At 42.7% G+C, this 13,549-nt stretch overlaps 1 protein-coding gene across 1 annotated transcript; it reads right to left on the minus strand.

Moving 5' to 3' along the window:
• Positions 1–923: 923 nt before the first annotated feature.
• Vps29 (VPS29 retromer complex component) lies at positions 924–13,496 on the minus strand. The gene is made up of 4 exons (XM_051161555.1): positions 13,384–13,496; positions 6,443–6,634; positions 1,855–2,090; positions 924–1,155 (listed from the first exon to the last, which is right to left on the minus strand). The coding sequence occupies exons 1-4, from the start codon at positions 13,384–13,386 to the stop codon at positions 1,038–1,040; spliced, it is 549 nt and encodes a 182-aa protein (XP_051017512.1). The 5' UTR covers positions 13,387–13,496; the 3' UTR covers positions 924–1,037.
• Between the last annotated feature and the right edge of the window lie 53 nt (positions 13,497–13,549).

Below are 13,549 nucleotides of genomic sequence, written 5' to 3' on the forward strand. Positions count from 1 at the left end.
TCAGGAGGCAGAGGCAGGTGGATCTCTATGAGTTCAACGACAGCCTGGTCTACAAAGCAAGTCCAGGACAGCCAGGACTACAAGAGAAACCCTGTCTTCAAAAACCAAAAACCAAAGCCAAAAACCAACCAAACAAAAATTATCTACATTGCTATTTTATAACTGTAATTTTGCTAAGCATGAATTATAATTTATCTGTTTTCCAATGGTCTCAGTCAACCCCTGTAAAAGGGTTTTGTGACCTCCCCCACCCCCAAGGAGTCATTACCCACACGTTGAGAACCACCTCTGCAGCTGCATTTGGTTTTTCATTTTTATGTTAATGTGTTTGTTTGGTTTTTGTTTGTTTGTTTGTTTTGAGACGTGGTCTCCCTGTGTAGCTTTGGCTGGCCCAGTACTGACAGTGTAGACCAGACTGGTATATAATTTTGTTTGTTTTTTGAGACAGGGTTTCTCTGTGCAGCCCTGGCTGTCCTGGACTCGCTTTGTAGACCAGGCTGGCCTCAAACAGATTTGCCTGCCTCTGTCTCCCAAGTGCTAGGATTAAAGGCGTGCACCACCATGGCCAGCTCTGGTATACAACTCTTAAGAGTTCTACCTGCCACTGCCTTTTGAGTGCTAAGATTTCAAGTCTATGGTTTTTAAATTAAGCACAGGTTTTCAAGAAAGTCTAAATGAAGGTAGACATTTATTACCAGAGAAGAGAAAACATACACAGAACGTCTGGATTATTTCTCTTCAAGCACTAGTTTTGTAATGAAGTCCAAATTCCAACTAGGAAGATATTTATAAGGGTAGATTTACCACGGGCCCTGTGTGTGGAAGACTTCTCTCAAAAGAACCCATGGACTGCAAACTCAATTATTCTTATAGTTTACAAGAAGCTTAGTGCAACTAGGTATTAACAGAGAAGACTTTTAGTGCAAAATATTATAAAGGTGATACAACGGAGTGCCTCTTAATTGTTTAATTATTTGATTCGAACAAGGAAATGAAAACAAACAGAAAAACAAAAAATGATCAAGACAGGCCTGGCTTTAAGATTTTTTATACTCAATTCGTTCTACTTTCACGTCATCTCCAATTAGCTGATAAACATAAGTGACCACTGTAGAAGCCTGGATATCCATCAGCACAAATGATGGAATAATATTTCTGGAAGAAAAATAAACAATGTTAGAGTTTTATCCTAAAGCAACATCACTATAAGTTTCAATTCAAGATATTGAACACAAGGAGAAATCTGATTGCTAACTGCACACTGAAAACAACAGTAGCTGTACGGTGGTGGCACACACCCTTAATCCCAGCACTTGGGGAGGCAGAGGCAGGTGGATCTCAGTGAGTTCGAGGCCAGCCTGGTCTGCAAAGTAAATTTTAGGATAGCCAGAGAAACCCTGTCTCAAAAAAGAACAGCAATAAAAAAGATTACTGATACAGACTTATTTATTTATTCTGTTTTTTTTTTTTTCTTTGAGATATAGAGTCTCACTATGTAGCCCTAGCTGGCCTTGAACTCAGAGATTTACTACCTGCCTCTTCTTCTGGAATGCTGGGATTGAAGGTATGTACCACCATGCCAGATCTTATTTAAATGTTGTATTTTTCATTCTCTCTTTTTTGTTTTTCAAGACAGGGTTTCTGTATGTAATAGCCCTGGCTGTTTTGGAACTGTGATTGTAGACAAAGCTGGCCTCTCAAATTTACAGAGATCCACCTGCCTCTGCCTCCCAAGTGCTGGGATTAAAGTGGTAAGCCACCATGACCAGCTAATGTTGTATTTTTCTTTATAAAATGTCACACATGCAGCTACTACTTTTCTAAAGCTCTAGGTGCCTAACTTGTGGTACTTACGTTTCCAAGGCATTGTATGCCCCAGTGGCAGAACCTGGGTTAATGTAGAATTTGTTTTCATGCTCAAATGCTTCAAATTTGTGTGTGTGTCCTGAGATAAGGATGTCCACGTCAAACTGCCTCTGAAGCAGTGCTAAGCTAGCCATGTCTCCCCACGGGATAACTTGGTGTCCATGGATCAGACCAATCTTGAACTGTCCCACAGTCACAACCTTCTGTTCTGGGTAGTTCAGGTTCTAATATAGAAAAGGGGCAGCAAGAAAACACGTATTTCAGATGGCATAAAACTCTACTTGTTAAATATTCAATGCTGCATAGGTGTCTTCACACAGCACCTTACAACAAACGCACTTTAAACTGCTTTCCTCAGCCTGTGATGCTGCAATGGTGCTTAAAGCACAATTCAGCTGATATAAACTGGAGGCTATCAAGAAATCACTTTATTGAGGTAATTTCTATACAATATGGGTTCTTCAGGGCAGAATAATTATTCCTGGGCTGGTGAGATGGCTCAGCAGGTAAAGATGCTTGCCACCATGCCTGGATTCTATCCTTGGGTCCCACACTGTAAAGAAAGAGGAAACTGACTTCATGGAGCTGTTGTCCTTTGATCTTCACAGAAGCACTGTGGCACTCGCGCATGGATGCACAACTACTATAATAAACCATTTAAGAGCCAGCAGTGGTTACACACACTTTTAACCCCTGCACTCAGGAGGCAGAGACAGGTGAATTTCTCTGAGTTCAAGGCCAGCCTGGTCTACAAATCGAGGTCCACACAGCCAGGGCTGTTACAGAGAAACTGTCTCGAAAAACAACCAACCAACCAACCAACAACAAAAAAAAAAACAAATTTAGAGTAATTATCCCTTAAACTTGGGATTTTTACAACTTAAAGCACAGAATCTATAAGCTGGGACTGACAAGTTATATCCCAGGCTTTTATGGTTATGATACCCATTTTACGGATGAAGTGGCTAAGTTACAGCCGGGCGGTGGTGGCGCACGCCTTTAATCCCAGCACTGGGAAGGCAGAGGCAGGAGGATCACTGTGAGTTCCAGGCCAGCCTGGTCTACAGAGTGAGTTCTAGGACGGCTAGAGCTGTTACACAAAGAAACCCTGTCTTGGGGGGAAAAAAAAAAGTAAGGTACAAACAAGCTGCGATAACTTGCCCAAGGTTATATACCAATAAAATGGCTGTTAGATTCAAATCCTGTCTACATGGCACTAAAAGTCTGTGCATTTAGCAAATTAGGAATAAATTTTTAGCTTTTCTAATTAAACTTTTTGACACAAATAGAAAAACCTTAATATAGTTATATATTTTTTGGGGGGCGGTGGTGGTTTCGAGACAGGGTTTCTCTGTGTATCCTTGGCTGTCCTGGACTCACTTTATAGAACAGGTTGGCCTAGAACTCACAGAGATCCCCCTACCTCTGCCTCCCAAGTGCTGGCATTAAAGGCATGCACCACCACCACCCTGCTAGACTTATATTCTAATTAACAAGTAAGCTGCTGCCAGCACTCAGGAGACAGAGGCAGGTGGATCTGTAAATTCAAGGCCAGCCTGGTCTAAGAGTGAGTTCTAGGACAGTCAGAACTATACAGAGAAACCCTGTCTTGGTCAGAACTATACAGAGAAACCCTGTCTTGGAAAAACAAAAAATAAACAACAACAAAAAATCCCACCAAAAACAAAAGACAAAAACAAAAAAATCCAAACCAAAAACAAGTTGGCTGTTCTTTCCTAGCTTGCATTACCAAGTCTTCATGGTTTACCCCAAATCGTTTTTAGATCTGCTAAATAAGAACACTGTATGTTCATTTTGTTTGGTATAAAGAAACTCTTTGGGATTTTTTTAAAGATTCTTTGGCAATAAGACAGGTTAACTCCTGGCAACATTCAACCTACCTCAAAGTTGATGAGCATCAAAGAATCTCCCTTAGAGATGGCTTGAAATTTGGCAAACAAGCCATTAGGCAAAATGTACTTGTTTCTGCCACAGACAGAATTCTGCCTAAAAATAGGCAAGCTTGGATGTAGGCAGAGTCGATGGCCAAATTCTGCCAAGACAGGGTAAGCAAGTCCTCAATAGTTCCTGCCTCACAAATATGTCTGTCAGATATGTTGGGTCAGAAGGCTGAAGATGATGCTCCAACATTATAGAGAGTTTTGGGGGACTGTTCAGGCAGAAAACTGTCTCTGTCAGTTTTCCATTTTTGAAGCTACTAACCTATACTTTTGGTTCACTCAGGTAATTAAGTTTTATTCCTTCTCAAGTCTCTGATGGGGTTGAAGACCAGATAGTTTAGTCTTATAATTAAGCTTAATTCTTTAAGGGTTTAAAATGTTTTTAGGTCTAGATAGATGTTTTAAGTTAACAGAGATGAGATATGATATTGATTTTCATTCATAATTTTAGACTCACCAAGATAGGAAAGATGTTTACTTCAAGTTTGCCAAATACAAATAGCCAAATCACTATGAATGTAACATTTATATAATTCCTGATTGCTTCATGGTTCTTCCTACTGGATGTAGTTTATTTTATTTATGTGTAATATAAATTGTGTGTGTGTGTGTGTGTGTGTGTGTATGTATATATAAATATAATTTAAAAAAGAAACGGGTTTTTTGATCTTTATATTTTTATTTTGTCTCAGTATCAATTCATGTGTGCACCTGGGCCATTGTACACACATCCTAGAGTCAGGCCTCTCCTTCAACCATGTGTGTCCTGGGGATCAAACCAGGTCATCAGCGCCTTTACCCACTGAGCCACCTCAATGGCCCTAAACCCTTTGAAAACATCAACCAAATTAAATAATTTTTTGAAAAGCTTATGATTCCAAGAAGCACAAGGTAATTTATTCACATTGTAATCAGGTCTGTTTCGTGAATTATTCAATTCCAATCATATTTATTGAGGGTCAGAAGAAAAGTACCATATTTTCCAGCATATAAGACCACACACTAGGCATGTAAGATGACCCCCAACTTTCCAGTTAAAATATAGAAAATATTCGTCATATAAGACTACCCTTTTTCCAATGTATACTCTGTGCAGCAGACTTGGATGAAGGAGAGGTAAACATGTTTTTTGTTATAATCCCAAGAGGAACACACTTGTCAGAGAACAGGTGATGTTAATCCACCAGAAGACAAACCACCACCTGTGGGAGCTTGATTGTGACCAGCTGAAAAACATATGGACAGACTCTGGGAGGAAATAAATATATATAGGCCCAAAACAGGAGAGGGAGCTTTTTGGAGAGACTTGGGATAGTTCTGGCTGTTCATCACTCCATTTTGGGACACTCCTAGAGAGAACTGCTCAAGGGAACGCTTCGGGGCTGCAGGCGCTGGCTGCTCCAGGTGCCAGCAGAATCATTCCTCAGAACTGATATCTTACGGTTTCATTCTTGTGGTTTTTGTTTTGTTTTGTTTTGTTTTTTTGTTTTCTTTCCGAGACAGAGTTTCTCTGTGTAGCCTTGACTGTCCTGGACTCATTTTGTAGTCCAGGCTGGCCTCGAACTCACAGCGATCCACCTGCCTCTGCCTCCCGAGTGCTGGGATTAAAGGTGCACACCACCACGCCCGGCTCCATTCTTGTGTTCTTCAATCTCCTTTTCCTACTGTTTAGGTTAGTTGGGTTATAAATGAGGCACTCTTGGTTTATAAGTTCATAATAAAATATAATTGTTAAGAAAATTGAGCCAGCCAGGTGTAGTGGTGCACGCCTTTAATCCCAACACTTGGAAGCAGAGGTAGGTGGATCTCTGTGAGTTTGAGGCCAGCCTGGTCTACAATGTGAGTCCAGGACAGCCAAGGCTACATAGAGAAACCCTGTCTCGAAAAACCAAAAAAAAAAAAAAGACAACCCCGACTTTAGCACAGATTTTTCAGGGTGTGGGGGGTGTTAAAAAGTCATCTTATATGCTGAAAAATATGGTAACTTGTCAAGAATCACATTATTTAATAGCTGAAATTTAAGAACTCTTAGCTTTTCCCTGTTCTAGGAAGGGTGAATTTGATAGAGCCAGCTGGCATGGAATTCACTTTGTATCTTCAGGCTATGCATATAAGGTATATAGGAATGAAAAACAAATGACTTTGGTGTTTAGATCTGGCTCTTAGCCCTAATAATTCATTATATATGTGCAAATGTCTCCAAGTCTGAGGATGCCTAAGTCAAGAACTTATCGCAGCAAAGTAATGAATACTGCACCTGTAATTTTATACTTGGGAAACAAATAATTGTGATGTTGAGGATTGAACCCAGCACCATGCATGCTTAGACGAGTGTTCTACCTCTGGATGTCTAGTTCCTAGAATAAGTTTTCAAAGGGGCAGGGGAGGAAGAATGGAAAAACTCGAGTCTAAAGGATAAAGTTTATGCACTTGGGAGGCAGAGGCAGGAGGATCGCTGTGAGTTCGAGGCCAGCCTGGTCTACAAAGTGAATCCAGTACAGCCAAGGCTACACAGAGAAACCCTGTCTTGAAAAACCAAAAAAAAAAAAAAAAAGATAAAGTTTATGCTAAGCAGTAAGAAAGAGTAGAGGATGGTTAGGAAAGAACAAAGGCACCTCATCAAAGTCTCCTCTTACGATGTGGACATCACCAGCCAGAGTCTTGAGGTAGTCATAGCTCTCCTTGGTGCAGAGGTTCCCAGTGCAAAGAATGTGCTGGATCTTTCCCGGCACCAGGAGTTTTTTGAATTTAGCCGGCAGGCTGTTGCAGCGGTGTGGAATGTGCAGGTCTCCTAACACCAACACCAACTTTTGGGTGTCAGGGAGGAACAAACACAGCATTAGACATGATGTCAAACATGACCCTCCCATGATTACCCCTAAGCCCATCAGAGACTCCAGAGCCCAAGAGAGCAGAAGGTACCCATATGGTTCCTATCCTGGGTTGACAAACACATGATACTATCTATGTCTGCTCTCAGACAACCTTATCTTGGATATCAAAAGTTATGCTATTTACCAATAAAAATAGAAATAAAATCAAGTAGTCTAAAATGAATACTTAAACTCTGAGTGTGGTGGCAGATGCTTTTAATGCCAGCACTAGGGAGCAGAAGCAAGAGGGCCACTGTAAGCGCAAGGCCCGTCTAGTCTATATAGCAAGTTATAGGTCAGCCACAGCTACATAAAGAGATTCTGTCTCAGAAAAAGTAAAAAATAAAAAATATTGACAGGAAAAAAAATATATATTGATTTAGGGCTGGAGAAATGACTCAGTGGTTAAGAACAGTGGCTGTTCTTACAAAGTACCCAAGTTCAATTCCCAGCAACCACATGGCAGATCACAAGCAACCACATGGCAGATCACAAGCGTCTGGAACTCCAGTTCCAGAGAATCTGCAACACTTGCATAAATATGCAAGCAGAACACCAATGCACATAAAAATAAATCCTAAAAAATACTGACTTAGAAACCTATAAATTACATCAAATAAAATGAAAACTGCAAAATGAACAATATACTGCTAGAATCTATAGCATTTGAAGAATGGGCAGAGTAATTCTTATTTCTGCAACTATAATATAAAACCTATTTAACTTTAAAAAGGATTGGGTGTTTTTGTTTTTCTTTTCTTTTTTGGTTTTTCCAGACAGGGTTTCACTGTGTAGCCTTGACTATCCTGTGCACTTCCTTTGTAGACCAGGCTGGCCTCGAACTCACAGTGATCTGCCTGCCTCTGCCTCCCGAGTGCTAGGATTAAAAGCGTGAGCCACCACACCTGGCTTGTTTTTTGTTTTTCAAAACAGGTTTTCTCTGTGTAATAGTATCCTAGATATCCTGGACTCACTTTGTAGACCAGGCTGACTTCAAACAGATCTGCCTGCCTTTGCCTCCCAAGTGCTAGCATTAAATGTGTGCCACAGCCAGCATTTTAAAAAGCATTGTTAAAGAAAATTATCAGAAATGAAATAATATTGGCCTAGAGAGATGGTTCAATGGTTGCACTATGTGCTCTTGCTGAGGTCCCAGGTTCAGTTCCCAGCACCCACAAGGCAGCTAAAAAACCATCTAGTTCTAGTGGATGTGATGCCTTCTTCTGACCTCCTCAGGTACTGCATGCATGTGCTGTAATGCAACCTAATACAGCAGCACATGCAAGCAAAACATACTTTTCCCCCCAAATTGAATAATATGGCTCGGTATGGTGGTACACACCTTTAATCCCAGAACTCAGGATGCAGAGGCAGAAAGATCTCTATGAGTTTGAGGTCAACTGGTCTAAAAATAGAGCTCCAGGCCAGCCTAAGATAACAATGAGACATTGTCTCAAAAAGGAGAAAGAGGGAAGGAGGGAGGAAGGGAAGGAGGGAGAGAAAGGAAGAGGGAGAAAGACAGACAGACACAGAGAGAGGGGGGGATGAGAATATATATATGAATGAATATGTTGGGTATAGTGGTTCATGCTTATAAACCCAGCACTTGGGAAGCCAAGACAGGAAGACTACTAGTTCAAGGCCAACCTGGGCTACATGGCAATCAAGTTCTAGTTCTAGGCCAGCCTATGCTGCAAAGTGAAACTATCCCACAGACAACACACACACACACACACACACACACACACACACACACACACACACGTATGTATGTATGTATGTTTATACATAAATCCAAAAATGAAATAATAGGGAAAGGATTACTTTTATAGTTTATGTTAAAAACTTTTTTGAAGAAAACTAGCCCAGATTTAACTGACTTTGTTACTTCAAATGTCTGGCAGATGTTCCAAGGCACATCTATCCTTTAGAATCTCAATAGATGCAATGTACATCTGACTTACAAGTTTTGCTATCTTTACTTTCTTTCACTAGAAACCATCACTGTTATAGCTGTATTACCTGGATAAAACTGCTCCTTCCATCCCCTTGGTCGAGTTTGGAAACGTAAACAATGACACTTTCACAGTCATCCACGTGCATTAGAGAAGGAGAGCAAAAAGCTGGTAAATGAGGTAGGAGCTTAGCAGGATGGAGCTGAGCATTGCCACAAAAAATATCAAAGAATTAAAAAGCCAATCATGGGCCTAGAGAGATGGCTAGGGGTTAAGAGCACTAGTTGCTCTCCCAGAGGAACTCAGTTCAATTCCCAGCAACCACATAGTGGCTCACAACCACTTAAGTTGAGATCTGGTGCCCTCTTCTGACATGCAGGCAGAATACTATGTACATGATAAATAAAGAAAAAAAAAAAAAAAAAAGCCGATCCTAGGACAGGCATAGTGGCCTACACCTTTAATCCCAGCGCTAGGGAGGAAGAGGCAGTCAGATCTCTTTGAGTTCAGAACCAGCCCAGTCTATATGGCAAGTTCCCTATTGGGATGAGAGTGGGGCGGTGGTGACGGGTGGAGCCACTCCTATGATATGTTAAACTAAAAAATGTCATGGTTGAAAAAAAATAAACCGACGGAATATTGTTTAAGGATTCATTTAAGCCAGGCGCGGTAGCACATGCCTGTAACCCCAGCCCTTGGGAGGCAGAGGCCAGCCTGGTCTACAAAGAGAGTCCAGGACAGCCAAGACTACACAGAGAAACCCTGTCTCGAAAAACAAAGAAAAAACTAAAAAAAGTTCATTCAAAGGGAGCAGGGCACAGTGGCACATGCCTGTAATACTAGCACTTGGGAGGCAGGGGCAAGCGGATGTCTGAGTTGGAGGGCAGCCTCGTCTACAAAGGGAGTCTATGACAGCCAAAGCTACCCAGAGAAACCCCTGTCTTGACAAAACAAAACAACAAGAGCAACAGAAGAGATTTCCCATGTTGATTAGTATGAGCACACCTTAAAGCATTTTCCTCATACAGACTTCCCTTTCAGCAGTGCATACACTCCTTAACTGGTTTTCAAGGCATGACTATCCCTGAACAGTATCAAAGAAAGCATTACATGTTTAATATTATAAAGCAAACAGTTTTTGCCACGAAAATGTTTTAAAAATTTTAATTTAGCCAGGCATGGTGGTGCACGCCTTTAATCCCAGCACTCAGGAGGCAGAGGCAGATGAATGACTGTGAGTTCAGGGCCAGCCTGGTCTACAAAGTGAGTCTAAAACACCCAAGGCTTCACAGAGAAACCCTGTCTCAGAAAAAAATTAATTAAGTAGTTAATCTGACAGCTGTGGAGTAGCTCAGTGGTTACAAGAACGGTCTGCCCTTCCGGAGGATCCAGGTTTGATTCCCGCACATGGTGGCTCACAACTGTCTGTAACTTCAATACCAGGGGATCTGGTGCCCTGTTGTGGTCTTGGAGGGAAGTACAAAGACGGGCATGCAAACATATCCACATTAAAAAACTAATTAAAATTTTTAATTAAAATGTAAAATCAGGGGCTGAAGAAATGGGTCGGAGGTTAAGAGCACTGGCTGCTCTTCCAAAGGTCCTGAGTTCAATTCCCTGCAACCACATGGTCGCTCACAACCGACTATAATGAGGTCAGGTGCCCTCTTCTGGTGTACATGCAAGCAGAACACTGTATACATAATAAATAAATCTTTTAAAAAATTTGAAAATCAATCCAAAACAAAAATGTGGCTGAGTGGTGCACGCCTTTAATATCAGCATTTGAGAGGCCTGTGAGTTCTAGGCCAGGCTGATCTACAGAGTGAGTTCCAGGACAGCCATTAATACAGACAGACGCTGTCTCAAAAAAACAAAAAACAAAACAAAAAACCCAAAATGTATGAAATGCAAATAATTACTAAAATAAGCTTGATTCATCTCACAACAAAATTAAAATGATTGAGCTGGGCATGGTGGTGCATGCCAGCACGGGATAGGTAGAGGCAGGGGGATCTCTGTGAGTTAAAGGTTGCCTGGTCTACAAAGTGAGTCCAGGACAAGCAAGGCTACACAGAGAAACCTTGTCTCGAAAAAAACTAAATAAGAAATTAAAATAAAAATGATTGCAAAGAAAAGGAACTGTTATGAAGACACAGTAGCTGAAGTAATAGGTGACAAATGAGCACACTTTGGGGGGAAACCCTTCAAAGCTAAAACCACTACAAAGTATCCAGTCTCAATTAATAGACAAGTACCCTGACACAGAACAATCTTCACTTTAGAGGGGGATCCTTTCAGATTTGGGTTGAAGAACAGAGTTATTGTGGGATGCTGACATTTGAGGAAAAGGAAAAGAGGAAAAAAAATCTCTGTATTAAAAAAAAAAAAGAACTCTGAATCCGTAAGAGGGTGTTATGTCTAACTCAGGTTGAAAAACTCAGGGCTAGAAATGAATTGTTGGGTCAGAGTGTATCCTAAGGAACACTAGTGAGACAAGCCCTGTCAGCATGACTGAAGACTTAATTCTAGGAGGTGCCATCAATAGCCTTGACTGTCAATATGTGAACTGTGACTGGATGGAGTATCAAGGCTGCACCTCAGGACATAATCCTATGGTTTTCTGCGATGGTGTCATGAGAAACGGTTACAGGACACACATCAGGAGTGCCTGTGTCTAAATTCCACAGCAACAAGTCAGGTTAAGACAAACAGTAGAGGCAGTGCAGGATCTGGAAACTGAAGTCATGTTAAATTCATATAAAGAAACAACCCAAACAAAGCATGGGGGTTGGTTCCTTCCTATTTGACAGAGCTGGGGAGGGTGAGAAACCCAGTTATCAGCCACCCAACCACCATGGTTAGTAGGAGCGGAGAGAAACTTACTCTGTGCCCAGCCTTAGTGGAATGAAGAAGTTGATTGCAGACAGGGAATGAAAAAAAAAAAAAGGGGCGAAACATGACCAATGTTAAAAGAAAGCAACAAAAGTTAAAAGGAAATAAAAAGAAAAACCCATACCAAATATGCAAAATTCGTTAATCATTTCTGAATGTTATGGAAGAAGTGTTAAAAAATCAGCTGTGATGAAAATAATGCCACAAGAACCACTCTACTTTTAAACACAGGACACACACACACACACACAGCAAATCTGACTGTCAATGTCATTCTACATTTTTCTGATCTTGCTTTCCACATTGACTCCTGTCACCATATTTATCATTCTGTTTACTCTTCATAAGACTAGATATTTATAATTTGAAGAATTCATCATGAATAGATTGCAGCTAGTATTTTCTGGTTCCTGGGGTCTTGTTATCTCTGGATACATGGATATATAAATGTTTTTATCTTCGAGGTTCTGGTAGTGAGAAATCATGCTCCGGAGTAAGGTATTATTATCTGCTAGAGAAGCCATTACTAGCACAAGTGCATTATCAAGTGATGAAAATGTCAAGGAAAGATCAAGACAAAAGAAACCAACACACACTGAGTGTGGTGGCACACTCCTTTGGTGCCAGCACTAGGGAGACAGAGGCAGGCAGATCTCTGTGAATCCAGGCCAGCCAGCTTTACACTATACTAACCTGACTTAGCCCGGTAGAGATTGCTCAGCAATTAAAAGTCTTTGCTTATCTTGTAAAAGACCCGGATTTGGTTCCCCATACCCACATGGCACTTCACAACTGCCTGCAACCCCAGTTCAGGGGGGATGCCTAGCCCTCTGGTCTCCAGTGGCACCTGTATGTGTAAACTCAGGCAGAGGCATACATGCACAAGAATTAAAAATAAAATTGTAAAGAAATGTGATGCACAGCAGGGCAACTACCCTGACACGTTGTGTTCACCTCTCAGAAACATGAATATGGAATCCTAGCAGCAACCTCTTCTCCCCTGGAAAGTGTCTCCAAAAGTGGCGTAGATTAACTAGTCTACTTTAAACTGGAGTCCGTTTAGACGCAAAAATCCGGCACTCTTAAGCATCCATCTTTGGACCTCTTACAAAGCCGCCGTTTTCAAAGGTCGTTTGCACAAGCCTAATCTCTGTGAAAGCGCAACGCGCGCCCATCAGAGAGGTGCCTTCACTTTACCGTCCATCAGCACAAACGGCAAAGATAAACGGAAACCCTCGACAAACTTTAGGGAGCAAAAGGTGCCCTTCAAATAACTGATCGCGGGGACGTGTCTGCTCCGTAGCTGATTTCATACAGAAAGGTCGTAGGCTCGGCAATCTATTGGGGGGGCGGGGGGGGGGGAAGTGCTGATGCAGACCGGGGAAGCTAAAGCTCTCCAAACAACTCGCACATCTTCGCAGACTTTCAACGGTTCCCACGAGATCGCTCTAAGGGGTCTCAGCGGCCACAGGACACAAGCCCCCGAGTGGCCAGAGCAGCGGCTACTGCGCGTTCTGCACCGAGGCCGGCTGTCCCGGAGGGAGACGTGGGCCTCCCCGGGCAGCAGCGAGCCGATCTCGTGACAGCACGAGCGGCCGGGTCCGCCTCGCACGCACGCCCTCTGGCCGCCGGGGTGAGGGGCGACGCCAGGCCCGGCCGCACCCTTGGCCAGCCGCGCTCCTCCCGGCCCTCCACCGCGGCCTTCCGCGGCTCGGGCCTCGCCCGCGCTCGTCCCAGCCTCCCGGATCCTCCTCGTCCCCCGCACCCTCGAGGCCACAGCATCACGGCCCGACCCGCGTCGCTGCCGCCGCCGCCGCCGCTGCCGCCGCTCACCATCCTGTCACCGGGCTCCGTTCAGTCACCACGAACGCCGCCGCCCTCTTCCTCAGGCTCCTCGGTGACCCGCCCACCTCTTCCGCCAACCAATGAGACGCGAGGTTTGCACCAGACTCTGCTACGGGGGCCCGTAAGGGTCTCTCCCCGTCAGAAAGCAAAACGG

The sequence above is a fragment of the Acomys russatus genome, chromosome 19, assembly GCF_903995435.1.
Source record: "Acomys russatus chromosome 19, mAcoRus1.1, whole genome shotgun sequence".
NCBI lineage: Eukaryota > Metazoa > Chordata > Mammalia > Rodentia > Muridae > Acomys > Acomys russatus.

What these genes read in the sequence shown, in the direction of transcription:
- Vps29 (XM_051161555.1), bottom strand. An exon ending in TAAGAGGAGACTTTGATGAG is followed by an intron (nt 2,091 to 6,442) that starts GTGCCTTTGTTC and finishes TTTCTATATTAG; the next exon opens with AACCTGAACTACCCAGAACA. An exon ending in GCATACAATGCCTTGGAAAC is followed by an intron (nt 1,156 to 1,854) that starts GTAAGTACCACA and finishes TTTTTCTTCCAG; the next exon opens with AAATATTATTCCATCATTTG.